Raw genomic sequence first — 19,923 nt, forward strand, 5'->3', positions numbered from 1 at the left:
CTACCTCCAACCTTCCTGCTCACACCTGCCCCTCCAGTCCCTGCTACCCCCAACCTCCTGCTCACACCTGCCCCTCCATTCCCTGCTACCCCCACCCTCCTGCTCACACCTGCCCCTCCAGTCCCTGCTACCTCCCAACCTTCCTGCTCACACCTGCCCCTCCATTCCCTGCTACCCCCCAACCTCCTGCTCACACCTGCCCCTCCATTCCCTGCTACCCCCCAACCTCCTGCTCACACCTGCCCCTCCATTCCCTGCTACCCCCCAACCTCCTGCTCACACCTGCCCCTCCATTCCCTGCTACCCCCACCCTCCTGCTCACACCTGCCCCTCCATTCCCTGCTACCTCCCAACCTTCCTGCTCACACCTGCCCCTCCATTCCCTGCTACCCCCCAATCTCCTGCTCACACCTGCCCCTCCATTCCCTGCTACCCCCAACCTCCTGCTCACACCTGCCCCTCCATTCCCTGCTACCCCCACCCTCCTGCTCACACCTGCCCCTCCATTCCCTGCTACCTCCCAACCTTCCTGCTCACACCTGCCCCTCCAGTCCCTGCTACCTCCCAACCTTCCTGCTCACACCTGCCCCTCCATTCCCTGCTACCTCCAACCTTCCTGCTCACACCTGCCCCTCCATTCCCTGCTACCCCCACCCTCCTGCTCACACCTGCCCCTCCATTCCCTGCTACCCCCACCCTCCTGCTCACACCTGCCCCTCCATTCCCTGCTACCCCCCAACCTCCTGCTCACACCTGCCCCTCCAGTCCCTGCTACCTCCAACCTTCCTGCTCACACCTGCCCCTCCATTCCCTGCTACCCCCCAACCTCCTGCTCACACCTGCCCCTCCAGTCCCTGCTACCCCCAACCTCCTGCTCACACCTGTCCCTCCATTCCCTGCTACCCCCACCCTCCTGCTCACACCTGCCCCTCCATTCCCTGCTACCCCCACCCTCCTGCTCATACCTGCCCCTCCAGTCCCTGCTACCTCCAACCTTCCTGCTCACACCTGCCCCCAAGGGCCAAGTCTAGGTGGGGGGGTGCGCTTGACCATCACATGGTTACACTCAAACTTGTAGTAGAAATTCTCAGGCTAATGGTTTTTGTTCTGGTTGGGACAGTGTAATATTAGCTGCAGCGCCACCACAGGTGCAGTGAAGTATTACGTGTTCTCGTATGTGACATTACTCTGTGTGACACAGAATAGGACGTGTCCTCGAGAAAGATTCTTACTGTAATCGTCCTCCATGCTGGTGAAGATCCTGCACAGAGGACGTCTGAATATTATTACGGGATTCCTAGGAGCCTAATTCAGTAATCTGGACCTCTGGGCCCCAGTTATGGTCTAATCCTATATCGTATAACTAGTTACAGGATCTGACAACAAAGAACCTGCCTGAAGCCGGGCCAGAATCCTGACAACCAGGGCATCACTAGCTATTTATTTGCTGCTTTTCGGCCTCTTCCATCTTGGGTCGGCGACCTTCAGCGCTCCAGCTGTTGTTAAACTACAACTCCCAGCATGCTTACTTGCTTTCATGTTTTTGGAGCTCCAATGGAAGTGAGTGGAGCATGCTGGGAGTTGTAGCTGGAGGTTGCTGAGCCCTGGCCTAAAGCTTTCACGTGTGAATGGTCACAAACTAACAATCCTGGAGCTTGGGGAGGCGAATGTCAGGTCATCTGATAGGAAGACGATGGAAAAGATGAGAGAACAGTGGATTCCCCATAACCTGCCATCCTGGTTAGAATTCCCCCAATGGCTCCAGATTTGCTCCAGACCCTCATTGGGGCACATTGATCCATCCGCTCGCTCTTACTGTGGAGTCCTGTTTGTAGCTTTAGACATCTTTATGGATCTGTTGTGCGGATCTTCCTAAATATGGAGGGTTTCTAGAAGCTCCAAAACTCTGCCTCACCAGGAGATAAATATGTGGTGCAAAACGTGAAGATAAAATCTCAAGGAAGAAATATTTAGCGCCGGCATCAAAGACCCCACAATGTTCTGTGCAGCATAAGGAGAGACAACTCAGCTGTCACTTACTGAGGGGATCAATAGGTGGCGCACAAAGCAAATTGGTGTAAGTTCATTGCACTATTATGGAAAATCTGCAACGTATTCGTTATTTTCTGTTTCATAAATGTGTCGTAAAGTGAGACAGTTATAAACCACACCCATTATAAACCACACCCACTATAAACCACGGCCATTATAATCCACGCCCACTATAAACCACGCCACTATAAACCACGCCCATTATAAACCTCGCCCATTATAAACCTCGCCCATTATAATCCACGCCCATTCTGCAACACATTTTACAACATTATTGAACCTGTCGTATTTTCCTGTTCTTTCTGGTACAAACTTCATAAATAGATTGGAAATTCCGTGCATCATAAAATTTGATGCAAAAGTGGACAGAAAAGTGTCAGGATAACTCTGCCCATTGTCTCTGCCACCACCAGCCCTAACATTACCCCCTCCCTGACCAGCCGAGCCCTGGACTCCTCCTCTGCAGGTCCCTGGAGGTGTCAGCAGCAGCAGATCCTGTAAGTAGCCTGGTGTGACCTGCGTGGATCAGACGCGTCTCCAGCAAATCCCACCGACTGATCATATTAAGATCTGGGAATCTGAGCCGAGTCATCGCCTTCATCTCTTGTCGTGTCCCTCATTCCTGGACATTATCCTGCTGAACGAGACTCCTGCCATTAGGGGGCGTCGCAGCCATGTAGATGGTACGTGTGACCTCCACATGATGCCAAGACCCAGCAGAACATTGTCCAGACCATCGCACTCCCCACTAATATCTTCTCATAGTCCCCCCAGCACCATCTCGTCCCCAGATAAGTGATTCCTACCCAACTGGCCGCCCACAGAATGTCCCCAGAGATCTCTCACATCCAGCGGCTCCTGCCATGGCTCCAAGATCTAATTCTGAGGCCGAGATGCTCATTACTGGAGCCGAACAGGGGTCAGCATGGGCGCTGTGACCGGTCAGTGACTACTCCATATACACAAGCTGTGATGTCCTGTGTACTGACCCTTATATCATAGTCTGGGGTCAGCATGGGCGCGAGGAGGGAGGTATGTCCTGATTTCAACTCAGATCTGCATCCAGAGGACGCAGATCTGAGTTGAACACATGCGGCTGAAGCGAGGAGCTGACACAGGTCTGGGGGAAGAGATGGGGGGACATGAATCTGGGAGCAGAGATGGAGAGGACATGAATCTGGGGGCAGAGATGGAGGGACATGAATCTGGGAGCAGAGATGGAGAGGACATGAATCTGGGGGCAGAGATGGAGGGACATGAATCTGGGGACAGAGATGGAAAGGACATGAATCTGGGGGCAGAGATGGAGGGACATGAATCTGGGGGAAGAGGTGGGGGGGACATGAATCTGGGGGAAGAGGTGGGGGGGACATGAATCTGGGGGCAGAGATGTGGGACATGAATCTGGGGGCAGAGATGTGGGGACATGAATCTGGGGGCAGAGATGGAGAGGACATGAATCTGGGGGCAGAGATTTGGGGACATGAATCTGGGGGCAGAGATGTGGGGACATGAATCTGGGGGCAGAGATGGAGGGGACATGAATCTGGGAGCAGAGATGGAGAGGACATGAATCTGGGGGCAGAGATGGGGGGACATGAATCTGGGGGCAGAGACGGAGGGACATGAATCTGGGAGCAGAGATGGAGGGACATGAATCTGGGGGCAGAGATGGGGGGACATGAATCTGGGGACAGAGATGGAAAGGACATGAATCTGGGGGCAGAGATGGAGGGACATGAATCTGGGAGCAGAGATGGAGGGACATGAATCTGGGGGCAGAGATGTGGGGACATGAATCTGGGAGCAGAGATGGAGAGGACATGAATCTGGGGGCAGAGATGGGGGGACATGAATCTGGGGACAGAGATGGAAAGGACATGAATCTGGGAGCAGAGATGGAGAGGACATGAATCTGGGGGCAGAGATTTGGGGACATGAATCTGGGGGCAGAGATGTGGGGACATGAATCTGGGGGCAGAGATGGAGGGGACATGAATCTGGGAGCAGAGATGGAGAGGACATGAATCTGGGGGCAGAGATGGGGGGACATGAATCTGGGGCAGAGATGGGGGGACATGAATCTGGGGGCAGAGATGGAGGGAACATGAATCTGGGGGCAGAGATGGGGGGACATGAATCTGGGGGCAGAGATGGAGGGGACATGAATCTGGGAGCAGAGATGGAGAGGACATGAATCTGGGGGCAGAGATGGGGGGACATGAATCTGGGGGCAGATGAAGGGTGTATATGAAACTGGGGGAGAGATAGAGGGGGATATATAATATACGGGTGACTGTAGGAGGATTGTACTGTGTGCGGGCACATGAAAAATTAATGAGTGGGCGGAGTCAACACAAAAGTGGGTGGGGCTAGATTTGCAGCAGCGCGGTACGTGTGCCGCACATTTTGTCCCTTTTTCGGTTCTTCAAAAGTTGGGAGGTGTGTAATAGTATATGGGGCTCGGGCTCGTCTCTGCTCCCCACACATCAGTGAGTTTTGGGCACCCATGACCCTGACCCCCAGTTGGATCACTTTGGTTAGGGCCTGTCCACTATATTGGGAACTCCCCACAAGACCCCCTGATGTTGTCACCATCACAATATGGCCTTTGCCCATTTTCTCCACTTTCCACCCATTGACTTCAAGAGCGGTTTGCTGCCTTAGATATCCCACCACTGAGAGGCGCCATTGTCAACCTGAAAAATCAATGTGAGTCACCTGCTGGTTTTAATGTTATGGCAGTATATATTCTGAGAGTAAGATTAGACATAGGTGGGCTGTTATGTCTCCACCATAGGGGGGCACGCCGAATACAAAGCTGTTTATCTCGTAGTAGTCGGGTTTGTTGTCATCATTTCACTCTTTTCGCTTGTTATTTTAGCTGTAGCCTGTCCTCAGTGTCGCTCCGCTCCGAGGTGGCATCGCCCCTTTAAATCCTGAAATGCGTTTCCTGCTTAAAGGCGCAGACAGGTAGGAGTTTCGGGAGTTTCTATGTCCTGAATACCAGAAAATCCAGACTCGGGACTATGGCAAATCTCAATGTGATGTGACAGTGACTTAGAGGGGATCCTTATTCTAGGAGGGCGGTCGCGTCACTCTCTACGTATAGATTTCAGTCGGTGCAGCCTTGTTTATTCTGCCACTGAACCAGTTTCCTGCATGAAGTATTTGTAGGTCAGAGGTCATCGCACCCCGAGACTTGTATACAGGGTGACGCTATACAGAACCCCGGCAGATACAAGCGAGGAGTCAACGCTCAAACCGGCCAGGCAAGAGATGCAGAATGACAATAATCTGTCCCGATCCCCCCCAAACACATCCTGAGCCCCCCAGGACTGACATAACCAAATATTACGGTTACACTTGTGGTAAAGACAAGATGATCCCGAGGTTTAGACTGACTGGACCTGGAATTGGGAAGGAATTGTCTCCCCTGACATGGGGGGGGGGGGGGGGGGTATATATGTCTTCTTCTGTAGGGTTATAGTTGGGCTTAAAGGACCTGAGTCATCATCAACCTCATCTACCATGGAACTGCGGCCGAACCCTTCTGCCCCTCCAGATCATGTGTCCCCCAACAATCCCCTCTGTCCCCCAACAATCCCTTCTGTCCCCCAACAATCCCCTCTGTCCCCCAACAATCCCCTCTGTCCCCCAACAATCCCCTCTGTCCCCCAACAATCCCTTCTGTCCCCCAACAATCCCCTCTGTCCCCCAACAATCCCTTCTGTCCCCCAACAATCCCTTCTGTCCCCCAACAATCCCCTCTGTCCCCCAACAATCCCCTCTGTCCCCCAACAATCCCTTCTGTCCCCCAACAATCCCTTCTGTCCCCCAACAATCCCTTCTATCCCCCAACAATCCCCTCTGTCCCCCAACAATCCCCTCCGTCCCCCAACAATCCCTTCTGTCCCCCAACAATCCCCTCTGTCCCCCAACAATCCCCTCTGTCCCCCAACAATCCCCTCTGTCTCCTACAGACCTGTCTGGGCTCCTTTCACACCTTCAGGCCCCTCTATTCCTTAAAGAGCGCACCAGCCTCCCTGTGTCCCCCTATAGCCCCCTCTATCCTCTATGGAATCCTCTGCAGACCCCTTTATCCCCTCCAGACTCCTTGGTCACCTCCTGTTTCCCCGGTCTCCTCCTTCGGACCCCTCTAGAAGAGGCTTTTCAATCTGAAAGTAAAATGATCGGATCATCCTCCCGTAACGTCTCCCCATAATATTTTCTGTTGGAGTCGGGAGCCCCCCATACACATTACAGGGCCGGCCGCTCTTGCTGACATCTATGAGTTTAGTTCACCTGCCGAGAATGTTGAGTTTTCAGCCCCAATTATAGAAGAAGAGACATTATAGGAGACGAGATGGGGCAACACGGTGGCTCAGTGGTTAGCACTGCAGCGCTGGAGTCCTGGGTTCGAATCCCGCCAGGAACAACATCTGCCAGGAGTCTGTATGTTCTCCCCGTGTTTCCGTGGATTTCCTCCCCTACTACAAAGACATTCTGATAGGAAATAATGTTGATTGTGACCCCTATATATATACTATTTACTGTATATATCCCTATATGGGGCTCACACTGTATATATATATATATATATATATATATATCCCTATATGGGGCTCACACTGTATACTGTATATATATATATATATATATATATATATATATATATATATATATATATGGGGCTCTCAGTCTACATTATAGAAGAGACATTATAGGGGGTTTATTTCCAGACCTCAGATCCGGATATATCAGGCCGGTCACTCGATTCCACCTGCAGTATATTGTGTCAGGCCTGAATCGCTTCCTATAGGTGACTCCGCCATGACGGCCCCTGCAGTTCCTCCCCGCCCCTATTTCTCTGCAGTTCTCTAGTTTTGCAGCCTTTCTTGTACTTTTTGTGGGTTTTTTTGTCATATCGAGGTAAAAACGGCACAAACTGAAGTCCATCTGCATCGTGTGATTTATGTTTTATATTCACTGCAGACAAAAAATACATTTTCTGATATTTTCACCCGAAAAACATGGCGGCGAAAAACAGATCTGTGGGTCGGGGGAAATGGAAGGTCAACGAAATAAATCCAATATTTTATTTCACGTTTAATGGCGCATTAAATCCGCAGGACGCTCGGCCGTCAGAAACAGAAAACTGGAGCAGATGCAAAACAGGATTTGTCATGTGAACAAAGGCCTAAGGCTCTATTCAGACAGCCAGAAAGGGATGGTTTTTTGGGCGCAATTTTCGGGGATACCTCACAGATTTGAAACGACTGAAGGATTTATGTTAAAATGGCCGAACACGGCAAATAAGCTCATGCGCACACAAGACCGACCCCTGCGCCTGCACGGACGACCGCTAACATTACCAGTGTGAACAGGGCCCGAGGAGGAACCTGCAGCAGATTCTGCCCTGTATTTACATGCCATCATGGCTGCAGAAAGTGTAGAGGAATCCTCACCCCCAGGCCGTGTTCACACTCAGTTTTTCATCGTATTACTTTGCAGTGCTTTTTAACCTTTGGTATATACAGTGCACAGAAAAAAAACACCAAAGAGGCTAAAAACACAAAGAAGTGTAAGAAAAACAGAATCAAATAGCCACAAATGTGATTATTTTTATGGAATAACCTGAAACCTCCGGCCGCGGCTCCTCATGGACAATGCAAAGGGGGCCCCTGCCTGCCTTGTGTCTGCTATGTGGCAGAGCAAACTTTGGGGGCCCCTCAGGTTCCAGGGCCCGGGGGGCTACTGCTACCCTCCCCCATAGCCACACCCCTGCTTATGGGGCCCCATCACGTTCCGGGGACTACTGCTACGCCTCCCCCCCCAATTGCCCATAGCCACGCCCCTGCTTAGGGGGCCCCAGGCAATCACTTGTTAGACTACATGTATAATAATAATAATAATAATAATAATATAATAGAGACCTGAATAGACCCCGTTCACACCACAGTCTTATGCACCGCTTTGCTATCAGTTTGTCACAGCCCGGAGCCCTCTCCCCTCCCCCCTCGCTGTGTGGACCCCACCAGCCTCTGGGCGTCGCCCCTTTAAGAGCTCAGCTCCTGCGCGCAGCTCCAGACGCCATTTCCTGGGAGATGTGGAGAGGAGTCTGCACCGCCGCCGCAGGGAGCCCGCACCGAGCCCGCACCGCAGCCGCAGGGAGCCCGCACCGAGGTGAGCTCAGCCCCGCACACCCGGCTCTGCCCACTTGTTGCTTTGCACTTGTCTCGGTCGGGTGATTGTTATCTACAGGTGATTATAACCGGACCGATCTGGTTGTGTCCAAGTCTGCAGATCGGCCATAAAAGTGCAGTCTGACTGCAAGTCTGAGGAGAGGCAGGTGAACGATCAGATCGGGCGATCTTGTGATGTCTCTGATTGTATTAATGGTCCAGACTGGATACAATGTGTCTGATAATTCTCCTATAGCAATGTGGCTCCATGACCGGTGACCGCAGAATTTACGGATCCATTGTGGCGTTTCTCTGCGTGTTTTGTGGACGCGTCGGTCGCTTATCTGCGGGTTTGGATTCTCTTTATTGTACAAATAAGAGGTGTCTGTGTGATAGTTGTCCCCCCCAATCCGGGCGCTGTGAGGGACAATGGCTGTAATTCCTCTGGATCTTTCCATAGTCTCGTATTGTGTACACAGCTCACCTGCAGGCCTTGGCGTCTCCATGGTGACAGACTACAAACACATGCTGTGTAGTCTGATGCTGCGGTCACACTCTGAGCCCCCTCCTCCCTAATGTCATTGGTAAGGGGGGGTCCGGGGGTCTTATATATATCTGCACCCCAAGATGACACTCTGCTTGTATCTGTAAAGGACGCTCTCAGTGACAGATCCCCTTAAGATTAAAGGGGTGTTAGACTTTTCCTTCCTTCCATATGTTCTATAGGTGAATGCCGCCCTTTACTGCCTGTCATCTGCTGTTCAAAGAGAGCGAGTCTGTAATAAGATATAATGGCCGGTCTGTTCTCTGATGTCAGCACCGGGGCCGGGAGAGGCGACTGATGAAATGATTGACAAGAATTATAGAAACTTTCCAGTCTGATACTGATCCCGTCTGTGACTGATATATCCCTATATACTGCACTGTAATAAGATGGGACTGATATATCCCTATATACTGCACTGTAATAAGATGGGACTGATATATCCCTATATACTGCACTGTAATAAGATGGGACTGATATATCCCTATATACTGCGCTGTAATAAGATGTGACTGATATATCCCTATATACTGCGCTGTAATAAGATGGGACTGATATATCCCTATATACTGCACTGTAATAAGATGGGACTGATATATCCCTATATACTGCGCTGTAATAAGATGGGACTGATATATCCCTATATACTGCGCTGTAATAAGATGGGACTGATATATCCCTATATACTGCGCTGTAATAAGATGGGACTGATATATCCCTATATACTGCGCTGTAATAAGATGGGACTGATATATCCCTATATACTGCGCTGTAATAAGATGGGACTGATATATCCCTATATACTGCGCTGTAATAAGATGGGACTGATATATCCCTATATACTGCGCTGTAATAAGATGGGACTGATATATCCCTATATACTGCGCTGTAATAAGATGTGACTGATATATCCCTATATACTGCACTGTAATAAGATGGGACTGATATATCCCTATATACTGCACTGTAATAAGATGGGACTGATATATCCCTATATACTGCGCTGTAATAAGATGGGACTGATATGTCCCTATATACTGCGCTGTAATAAGATGGGACTGATATGTCCCTATATACTGCGCTGTAATAAGATGGGACTGATATATCCCTATATACTGCGCTGTAATAAGATGACTGATATGTCCCTATATACTGCACTGTAATAAGATGTGACTGATATATCCCTATATACTGCACTGTAATAAGATGTGACTGATATCAGCCGCTCCCCTTATATCACTGTAATAATATACTGCAGTACACTTATGATACTCCTATTTTATAATAAGATATGGCCGGTATCTGCTGCTCCATATATATATATATATATATATATATATATATATATATATATATATATCCCTATACTGTACTATATACAATATGACCGGTATCCGCTGCTCCTTATATCTCCCTATACTGTACTATATAATATATGACCGGTATCCGCTGCTCCTTATATATCTCCCTATACTGTACTATATAAGATATGGCCGGTATCCGCTGCTCCTTATATCTATCCCTATACTGTACTATATAAGATATGACCGGTATCCGCTGCTCCTTATATATCTCCCTATACTGTACTATATAAGATATGACCGGTATCTGCTGCTCCTTATATATCTCCCTATACTGTACTATATAAGATATGACCGGTATCCGCTGCTCCTTATATATCTCCCTATACTGTACTATATAAGATATGACCGGTATCTGCTGCTCCTTATATATCTCCCTATACTGTACTATATAAGATATGACCGGTATCTGCTGCTCCTTATATATCTCCCTATACTGTACTATATAAGATATGACCGGTATCCGCTGCTCCTTATATCTCCCTATACTGTACTATATAAGATATGGCCGGTATCCGCTGCTCCTTATATCTATCCCTATACTGTACTATATAAGATATGACCGGTATCCGCTGCTCCTTATATCTATCCCTATACTGTACTATATAAGATATGACCGGTATCCGCTGCTCCTTATATATCTCCCTATACTGTACTATATAAGATATGACCGGTATCCGCTGCTCCTTATATCTATCCCTGTACTGTACTATATAAGATATGACCGGTATCCGCTGCTCCTTATATCTATCCCTGTACTGTACTATATAAGATATGACCGGTATCTGCTGCTCCTTATATCTATCCCTATACTGTACTATATAAGATATGGCCGGTATCCGCTGCTCCTTATATCTATCCCTATACTGTACTATATAAGATATGACCGGTATCCGCTGCTCCTTATATCTATCCCTATACTGTACTATATAAGATATGACCGGTATCCGCTGCTCCTTATATATCTCCCTATACTGTACTATATAAGATATGACCGGTATCCGCTGCTCCTTATATCTATCCCTGTACTGTACTATATAAGATATGACCGGTATCCACTGCTCCTTATATCTATCCCTGTACTGTACTATATAAGATATGACCGGTATCTGCTGCTCCTTATATATCTCCCTATACTGTACTATATAAGATATGACCGGTATCTGCTGCTCCTTATATCTATCCCTGTACTGTACTATATAAGATATGACCGGTATCCGCTGCTCCTTATATCTATCCCTGTACTGTACTATATAAGATATGACCGGTATCCGCTGCTCCTTATATATCTCCCTATACTGTACTATATAAGATATGACCGGTATCTGCTGCTCCTTATATCTATCCCTGTACTGTACTATATAAGATATGACCGGTATCTGCTGCTCCTTATATCTATCCCTGTACTGTACTATATAAGATATGACCGGTATCTGCTGCTCCTTATATCTATCCCTGTACTGTACTATATAAGATATGACCGGTATCTGCTGCTCCTTATATATCTCCCTATACTGTACTATATAAGATATGACCGGTATCTGCTGCTCCTTATATCTATCCCTGTACTGTACTATATAAGATATGGCCGGTATCTGCTGCTCCTTATATCTATCCCTGTACTGTACTATATAAGATATGACCGGTATCTGCTGCTCCTTATATATCTCCCTATACTGTACTATATAAGATATGACCGGTATCTGCTGCTCCTTATATCTATCCCTGTACTGTACTATATAAGATATGACCGGTATCTGCTGCTCCTTATATCTATCCCTGTACTGTACTATATAAGATATGACCGGTATCCGCTGCTCCTTATATCTATCCCTGTACTGTACTATATAAGATATGACCGGTATCTGCTGCTCCTTATATATCTCCCTATACTGTACTATATAAGATATGACCGGTATCCACTGCTCCTTATATCTATCCCTGTACTGTACTATATAAGATATGACCGGTATCCGCCGCCCTCCTCCCCTTCCACTTCTCTTTCCTTTGTATTACAATAGTTCATTGATGATCTTGTTGCGGTTGGATATGTTGTATCTGATCCCTCTGCGCTGTTATCTGTGCGGGGCAGGATTGGGTGATCGGTGCTAGATCATCACATGAAGGTGACTCAGAAACCATCCAAGGAGTGAGATAAGACAGATGGTTCCATTATATGATACTACTCTCTGCCTGTGACTTTGTCTTCGTGTTGTTGGCCTCGATGATCCGCCTATATTCAGCAAATTGCTGCCGTGGATGGTTTGTCTGCTCCGGTGTTTCGGCATCTCTTAAGCTCTCCTGCTGCTGAACTTTTTCCTCACACTGAGCCTGTGATTGTTCCGGCATCTCAGCAGCTTGCTGGAAGGCCATATAATGAGTGTGTTGTTGGCGCCGATGATCAGAGTTGAGGAGAACTGACTTCTGGCTCCTTCATAGATCTCATTTTACATTTTGCAGCAAACTAGATTTTCTTTTTCCCGCCATGTTTATTAGCAAACTGCCAATGTGGAGTAAAGGTGTTTCCCCTCCAGTGTGTCAGCACTGCCTGGAGCAGATCAGATAATATGCAGATGCTTGTACACAATGGACCGAGGGTTAGCTGAGTGTTACATAGAGAGATAACAGAGCTGGGACCTGAGATAAGCGGCTGCAGGAGCAGTGTAATATAGTATGTGACCATAAATCCAGAACAGTAGTGAAGCCATGTCATGTACCGGGATACAAAGTAGCCGATGTGTTACTCCAGGTTACAGAGTATCTATGGGACATGTAATATAGTATACGAACAGAAACAGACCAATGGATGTGGAAAGAACTGCGCTTGCTCCAAATTCCATAAATTCAACACGATCTTTATTATAATTCCTAATACACAACGCAGCGGGCTGCGTTTCGGGGCTTCCCCTTTGTCAAGTGTATTACCACTGTACACACTTATCCTGCCGGTTCTAAGGGCTGTGCCGCCTCCTCCCCGAATATGAGCCTGAAGTCCAACTCGTCAGAACCACAATGTGTGGCACTCATCGGTGCCAATAGCCCGCACTCAGCTTTCCGTTCTCTCCACGCTGGTTTCTCGCCCTTTCTCCGGTTTTCCGCCCTGCTTTCTAACCTCACACCAACTTGAGAAAGTTGGTGTGAGGTTAGAAAGCAGGGCGGAAAACCGGAGAAAGGGCGAGAAACCAGCGTGGAGAGAACGGAAAGCTGAGTGCGGGCTATTGGCACCGATGAGTGCCACACATTGTGGTTCTGACGAGTTGGACTTCAGGCTCATATTCGGGGAGGAGGCGGCACAGCCCTTAGAACCGGCAGGATAAGTGTGTACAGTGGTAATACACTTGACAAAGGGGAAGCCCCGAAACGCAGCCCGCTGCGTCGTGTATTAGGAATTATAATAAAGATCGTGTTGAATTTATGGAATTTGGAGCAAGCGCAGTTCTTTCCACATCCATTGGTTTGTTTCTGTTCGTGTTCATTTCACCTCCTGGAGGTATTGGATGTTACTACTGCTGCTGACAAGCTCCTATGTGCAAAGACACTCCTCTAATGAGAATCTAATCCTGGGGGTCTGCTCGGTGAATCTTCTCAATGTAATATAGTATGTGACCATAAATCCAGAACAGTAGTGAAGCCATGTCATGTACCGGGATACAAAGTAGCCGATGTGTTACTCCAGGTTACAGAGTATCTATGGGGCAAATCTCATCCAAATCCACTCAGTGGTTTCTGTGATTGAGGAACAAACCTCCAAACTGTCACCTGTATAATATGAGTAGGAGGATACTATGATATTCTATGACCTGCTCTCCTCCAGGATGAAGCTGCTGAGACTAGAGAGAGTCTGCCCTGGGCCTGGTCATCTGTGGAGAGGGTCGGAGGTCCTGAGGCACGGCCCCCTAACCTGACCACTTGGTAGCCATATATCTTATCTTTCCCATCAGGTGCAGTATCATTGTGTCCAGGGCAGGTGTAGTAGTAGATCTGTATCTGCTGGGAGTGATTGTCTCCTCTGTATCGGCTGGGGGAGGGGGCTATAAGGCAGTGAAGTGTCTGATGTTTGCTCAGGTGTCTCTTGAATCTTTCTCTATACACAGAAGTGACTGTATATAAGGACTGTTCACACAGCGCAGTTTATGACTGCGGGGCTGGTGATATTACCGCCATCAGTGCACTTGTGTGTCCATAACGTGACCAGGACAGAACAGTCAGTGACAGCAAGCAGAGGTCATGTGACTTATAGAAACAGAAATATCTACAACTTCCCTTTATACAAAGTATCACATTTCATTGTTTAACCAGAATATCTGTGAGGGTGAGAAATAGGACCCCCCCCTTCATAACATGACCTCCCCATATCAGGACCCCCCCCCCCCTCCCCATATCAGGACCCCCCCCTCTCCATATCATGACCTCCCCATATCAGGACCCCCCCCCCCTCCCCATATCAGGACCCCCCCCTCTCCATATCATGACCTCCCCATATCAGGACCCCCCCCCCTCCCCATATCAGGACCCCCCCCCTCCATATCATGACCTCCCCATATCAGGACCCCCCCCCCTCCATATCATGACCTCCCCATATCAGGACCCCCCCCCCCTCCCCATATCAGGACCCCCCCCCTCCATATCATGACCTCCCCATATCAGGACCCCCCCCCCTCCCCATATCAGGACCCCCCCCTCTCCATATCATGACCTCCCCATATCAGGACCCCCCCCCTCTCCATATCATGACCTCCCCATATCAGGACCCCCCCCCCTCCCCATATCAGGACCCCCCCCCTCTCCATATCATGACCTCCCCATATCAGGACCCCCCCCTCCCCATATCAGGACCCCCGCCTCTCCATATCATGACCTCCCCATATCAGGACCCCCCCCCCCCCCCTCCCCATATCAGGCCCCCCCCCCCATATAAGGCCTGAAGCCCAACAGTTCACCCTCTGTCCTCTGTTACTATTCCTGAAATTACTGCATTGATTCTATTGAGCATCACTACAATGATGACAGCTCGTGATACCAGAGAGGAAATACCGGAGAGGAATAGCCTGTGATCACTAGTGACTGATACCAGAGAGGAATAGCCTGTGATCACTAGTGGCTGATACCAGAGAGGAATAGCCTGTGATCACTAGTGGCTGATACCAGAGAGGAATAGCCTGTGATCACTAGTGGCTGATACCAGAGAGGAATAGCCTGTGATCACTAGTGACTGATACCAGAGAGGAATAGCCTGTGATCACTAGTGGCTGATACCAGAGAGGAATAGCCTGTGATCACTAGTGGCTGATACCAGAGAGGAATAGCCTGTGATCACTAGTGGCTGATACCAGAGAGGAATAGCCTGTGATCACTAGTGGCTGATACCAGAGAGGAATAGCCTGTGATCACTAGTGACTGATACCAGAGAGGAATAGCCTGTGATCACTAGTGGCTGATACCAGAGAGGAATAGCCTGTGATCACTAGTGGCTGATACCAGAGAGGAATAGCTTGTGATCACTAGTGGCTGATACCAGAGAGGAATAGCTTGTGATCACTAGTGGCTGATACCAGAGAGGAATAGCTTGTGTTCACTAGTGGCTGATACCAGAGAGGAATAGCCTGTGATCACTAGTGGCTGATACCAGAGAGGAATAGCTTGTGATCACTAGTGGCTGATACCAGAGAGGAATAGCCTGTGATCACTAGTGGCTGATACCAGAGAGGAATAGCCTGTGATCACTAGTGGCTGATACCAGAGAGGAATAGCCTGTGATCACTAGTGGCTGATACCAGAGAGGAATAGCCTGTGATCACTAGTGACTGATACCAGAGAGGAATAGCCTGTGATCACTAGTGGCTGATACCAGAGAGGAATAGCCTGTGATCACTAGTGGCTGATACCAGAGAGGAATAGCCTGTGATCACTAGTGGCTGATACCAGAGAGGAATAGCCTGTGATCACTAGTGGCTGATACCAGAGAGGAATAGCCTGTGATCACTAGTGGCTGATACCAGAGAGGAATAGCCTGTGATCACTAGTGACTGATACCAGAGAGGAATAGCCTGTGATCACTAGTGGCTGATACCAGAGAGGAATAGCCTGTGATCACTAGTGGCTGATACCAGAGAGGAATAGCTTGTGATCACTAGTGGCTGATACCAGAGAGGAATAGCCTGTGATCACTAGTGGCTGATACCAGAGAGGAATAGCCTGTGATCACTAGTGGCTGATACCAGAGAGGAATAGCCTGTGATCACTAGTGACTGATACCGGAGAGGAATAGCTTGTGATCACTAGTGGCTGATACCGGAGAGGAATAGCTTGTGATCACTAGTGGCTGATACCAGAGAGGAATAGCCGGTGATCACTAGTGGCTGATACCAGAGAGGAATAGCTTGTGATCACTAGTGGCTGATACCAGAGAGGAATAGCCTGTGATCACTAATGGCTGATACCAGAGAGGAATAGCTTGTGTTCACTAGTGGCTGATACCAGAGAGGAATAGCCTGTGATCACTAGTGGCTGATACCAGAGAGGAATAGCTTGTGATCACTAGTGGCTGATACCGGAGAGGAATAGCTTGTGATCACTAGTGACTGATACCAGAGAGGAATAGCTTGTGTTCACTAGTGGCTGATACCAGAGAGGAATAGCTTGTGTTCACCTGTGCCCCGTTCTGTGCAGGCTCCTGCTGGGAGTTGTAGTGACGTCTATGGAGAGTCCTTCACTACCTCCTGGTGATCTTGTGCTGAGTAAGCAGAGCTGTAATGTAAAGCATGGGGGAGCGTCAGAGCTGGAGCCCCCGTGTCATTGCTGTGTCAGTCTGCTGGGAGCAGTAGTCCCGCAGTGTCGCCCCCTGGGGGCCGTGTCCCTCACCTGCCGGTGTACTGATGATGTCATAGTTCGTGTTTGGGCAGAGGCCTCTCATTAGCATAGTCTTCTCTCCAGGTTTGTCTCTGTGGATGAGTCACTGGTTTCTGCCGATCTCTCACCCAGCGGGCGATGTCAGACTCTCTAGTCCCGGTCGTTGCGCCCGCTCCTACTCAGTCGTGCCTCTGGTCGTTGTGGTGATTGTGTCGCCGTCACTTATAGAAACCTCTGAAGATTTTTCACTTATTTTTCATTTATTTTTCTAAATTTTGTTTTTTCTGACGTTTCTTTTCTGCAGTCAGAAGATGTTGAGTTTTTTCCGGCGAACGCTTGGGCGCCGGTCCATGCGCCGGCATGCTGAGAAGGAACGTCTACGGGAAGCGCAGAGAGCCATCACCCACATACCAGCTGCCGGGGACGCCCGCTCCATTATCACCTGCAGAGTCTCTCTTCTGGATGGGAGTGACGTCAGTGTGGACCTGCCGGTGAGTGATGTCATCTGTGTGGTCATGTGATGTGACTGATATATCCCTATATACTGCGCTGTAATAAGATGTGACTGATATCAGCCGCTCCCCTTATATCACTATATACTGTACTGTAATATGATCTGTAATGTGATGTGACTGATATCAGCCGCTCCTCTTATATCACTATATACTGTGCTGTAATAAGATGTGACTGATATCAGCCGCTCCTCTTATATCACTATATACTGTACTGTAATAAGATGTGACTGATATCAGCCGCTCCTCTTATATCACTATATACTGTACTGTAATAAGATGTGACTGATATCAGCCGCTCCTCTTATATCACTATATACTGTACTGTAATATGATGTGACTGATATCAGTCGCTCCTCTTATATCACTATATACTGTGCTGTAATAAGATGTGACTGATATCAGCCCCTCCTCTTATATCACTATATACTGTACTGTAATATGATGTGACTGATATCAGCCGCTCCTCTTATATCACTATATACTGTACTGTAATAAGATGTGACTGATATCAGCCGCTCCTCTTATATCACTATATACTGTACTGTAATAAGATGTGACTGATATCAGCCCCTCCTCTTATATCACTATATACTGTACTGTAATATGATGTGACTGATATCAGCCGCTCCTCTTATATCACTATATACTGTACTGTAATAAGATGTGACTGATATCGGCCGCTCCTCTTATATCACTATATACTGTACTGTAATAAGATGTGACTGATATCAGCCGCTCCCCTTATATCACTATATACTGTCCTGTAATAAGATGTGACTGATATCAGCCGCTCCTCTTATATCACTATATACTGTAATAAGATGTGACTGATATCGGCCGCTCCTCTTATATCACTATATACTGTACTGTAATAAGATGTGACTGATATCGGCCGCTCCCCTTATATCACTATATACTGTCCTGTAATAAGATGTGACTGATATCAGCCGCTCCTCTTATATCACTATATACTGTAATAAGATGTGACTGATATCGGCCGCTCCCCTTATATCACTATATACTGTCCTGTAATAAGATGTGACTGATATCCGCCGCTCCTCTTATATCACTGTATACTGTACTGTAATAAGATGTGACTGATATCAGCCGCTCCCCTTATATCACTATATACTGTCCTGTAATAAGATGTGACTGATATCAGCCGCTCCCCTTATATCACTATATACTGTCCTGTAATAAGATGTGACTGATATCCGCCGCTCCTCTTATATCACTATATACTGTACTGTAATAACATGTGACTGATATCGGCCGCTCCTCTTATATCACTATATACTGTACTGTAATAACATGTGACTGATATCGGCCGCTCCTCTTATATCACTATATACTGTACTGTAATAACATGTGACTGATATCGGCCGCTCCCCTTATATCACTATATACTGTACTGTAATAAGATGTGACTGATATCAGCCGCTCCTCTTATATCACTATATACTGTAATAAGATGTGACTGATATCGGCCGCTCCCCTTATATCACTATATACTGTCCTGTAATAAGATGTGACTGATATCAGCCGCTCCTCTTATATCACTATATACTGTAATAAGATGTGACCGATATCGGCCGCTCCTCCTATAACACTTCTGCGTTCTTATATCGCCATGCTGAGATCGGTCACTTCCCGCCATGTGGCTCCTCCGGTTTTCTCCTTGAGCCGCCGGTTCTGCCGTCTAACCAGTTCTGTCTGTTTTCTTTCCTTGCTGACATTTGTGTCCTGGCAGAGCCGGAGACGCCTCTCACATTCAGCCTTGAGGAGACCTGACTCATCTGTGCTCTGCACCTGGGAAAGCTGGGTGCTGACCTGTATCCCTGGCTGTTGTCTGGAGCCTGCGGAGCTGTATAACGCCTGTATACAGGACACCGTGTCCTCAGGTGACTCTTCCTGGCTGATGATGGATACAATGTGTGGAATGTCTATGATGAGAGAAGTTCAGTAATGGCGACCTGGCACCCGCCTGGTGGTAATAGAAGACCCCGGTCAGGAGCCCACTGGGCCGATTGCAGCTCTTCCCCGGACACCGTCCTGCACGATGGCTGGTGATGCAAAATGCAAAGGAAATATAGAAACACCGGGAACTGACAGCGCTAATGGCAGCAAAACCCGTAATAAACTGGAAAATAAAAACAACGATGTGCAAGGTTAAGATGAATTGGTTCTGCTTTATTGCTCCAAGGACATGAACAACAGCTGAAAACAGCGACACGTTTCGACACCAGGCGGCGTCTTCTTCAGGCCGATAAGATATACAGTAACCGACAAATACTAGAACTACAATCAATAATCAGAACAGGATAAAGCTTAATGATGTCTATGATAAGATATACAATGTTACAATGTATCACAGGCTCCGGTCATGTGACCAGGGAGACTAGTTCTATGAGGGCAGA

General features: G+C 48.0%; 1 protein-coding gene across 1 annotated transcript in view; it reads left to right on the plus strand.

Annotated features, from left to right (window-relative positions):
- Window positions 1–8,170: 8,170 nt before the first annotated feature.
- EPB41L5 (erythrocyte membrane protein band 4.1 like 5) overlaps window positions 8,171–19,923 on the plus strand; it is a 33,042-nt gene continuing 21,289 nt past the window's right edge. Inside the window, exons 1-2 of the mRNA XM_075284699.1 lie at window positions 8,171–8,238; window positions 17,296–17,482. Coding sequence (XP_075140800.1) covers window positions 17,303–17,482 — 180 coding nt within the window. The 5' untranslated portion in view covers window positions 8,171–8,238; window positions 17,296–17,302. The remainder of the gene's footprint in view (window positions 8,239–17,295; window positions 17,483–19,923) is intronic.

The sequence above is a fragment of the Leptodactylus fuscus genome, chromosome 8 (genome assembly GCF_031893055.1).
Source record: "Leptodactylus fuscus isolate aLepFus1 chromosome 8, aLepFus1.hap2, whole genome shotgun sequence".
In the NCBI taxonomy this organism is placed as follows: Eukaryota; Metazoa; Chordata; class Amphibia; order Anura; family Leptodactylidae; genus Leptodactylus; species Leptodactylus fuscus.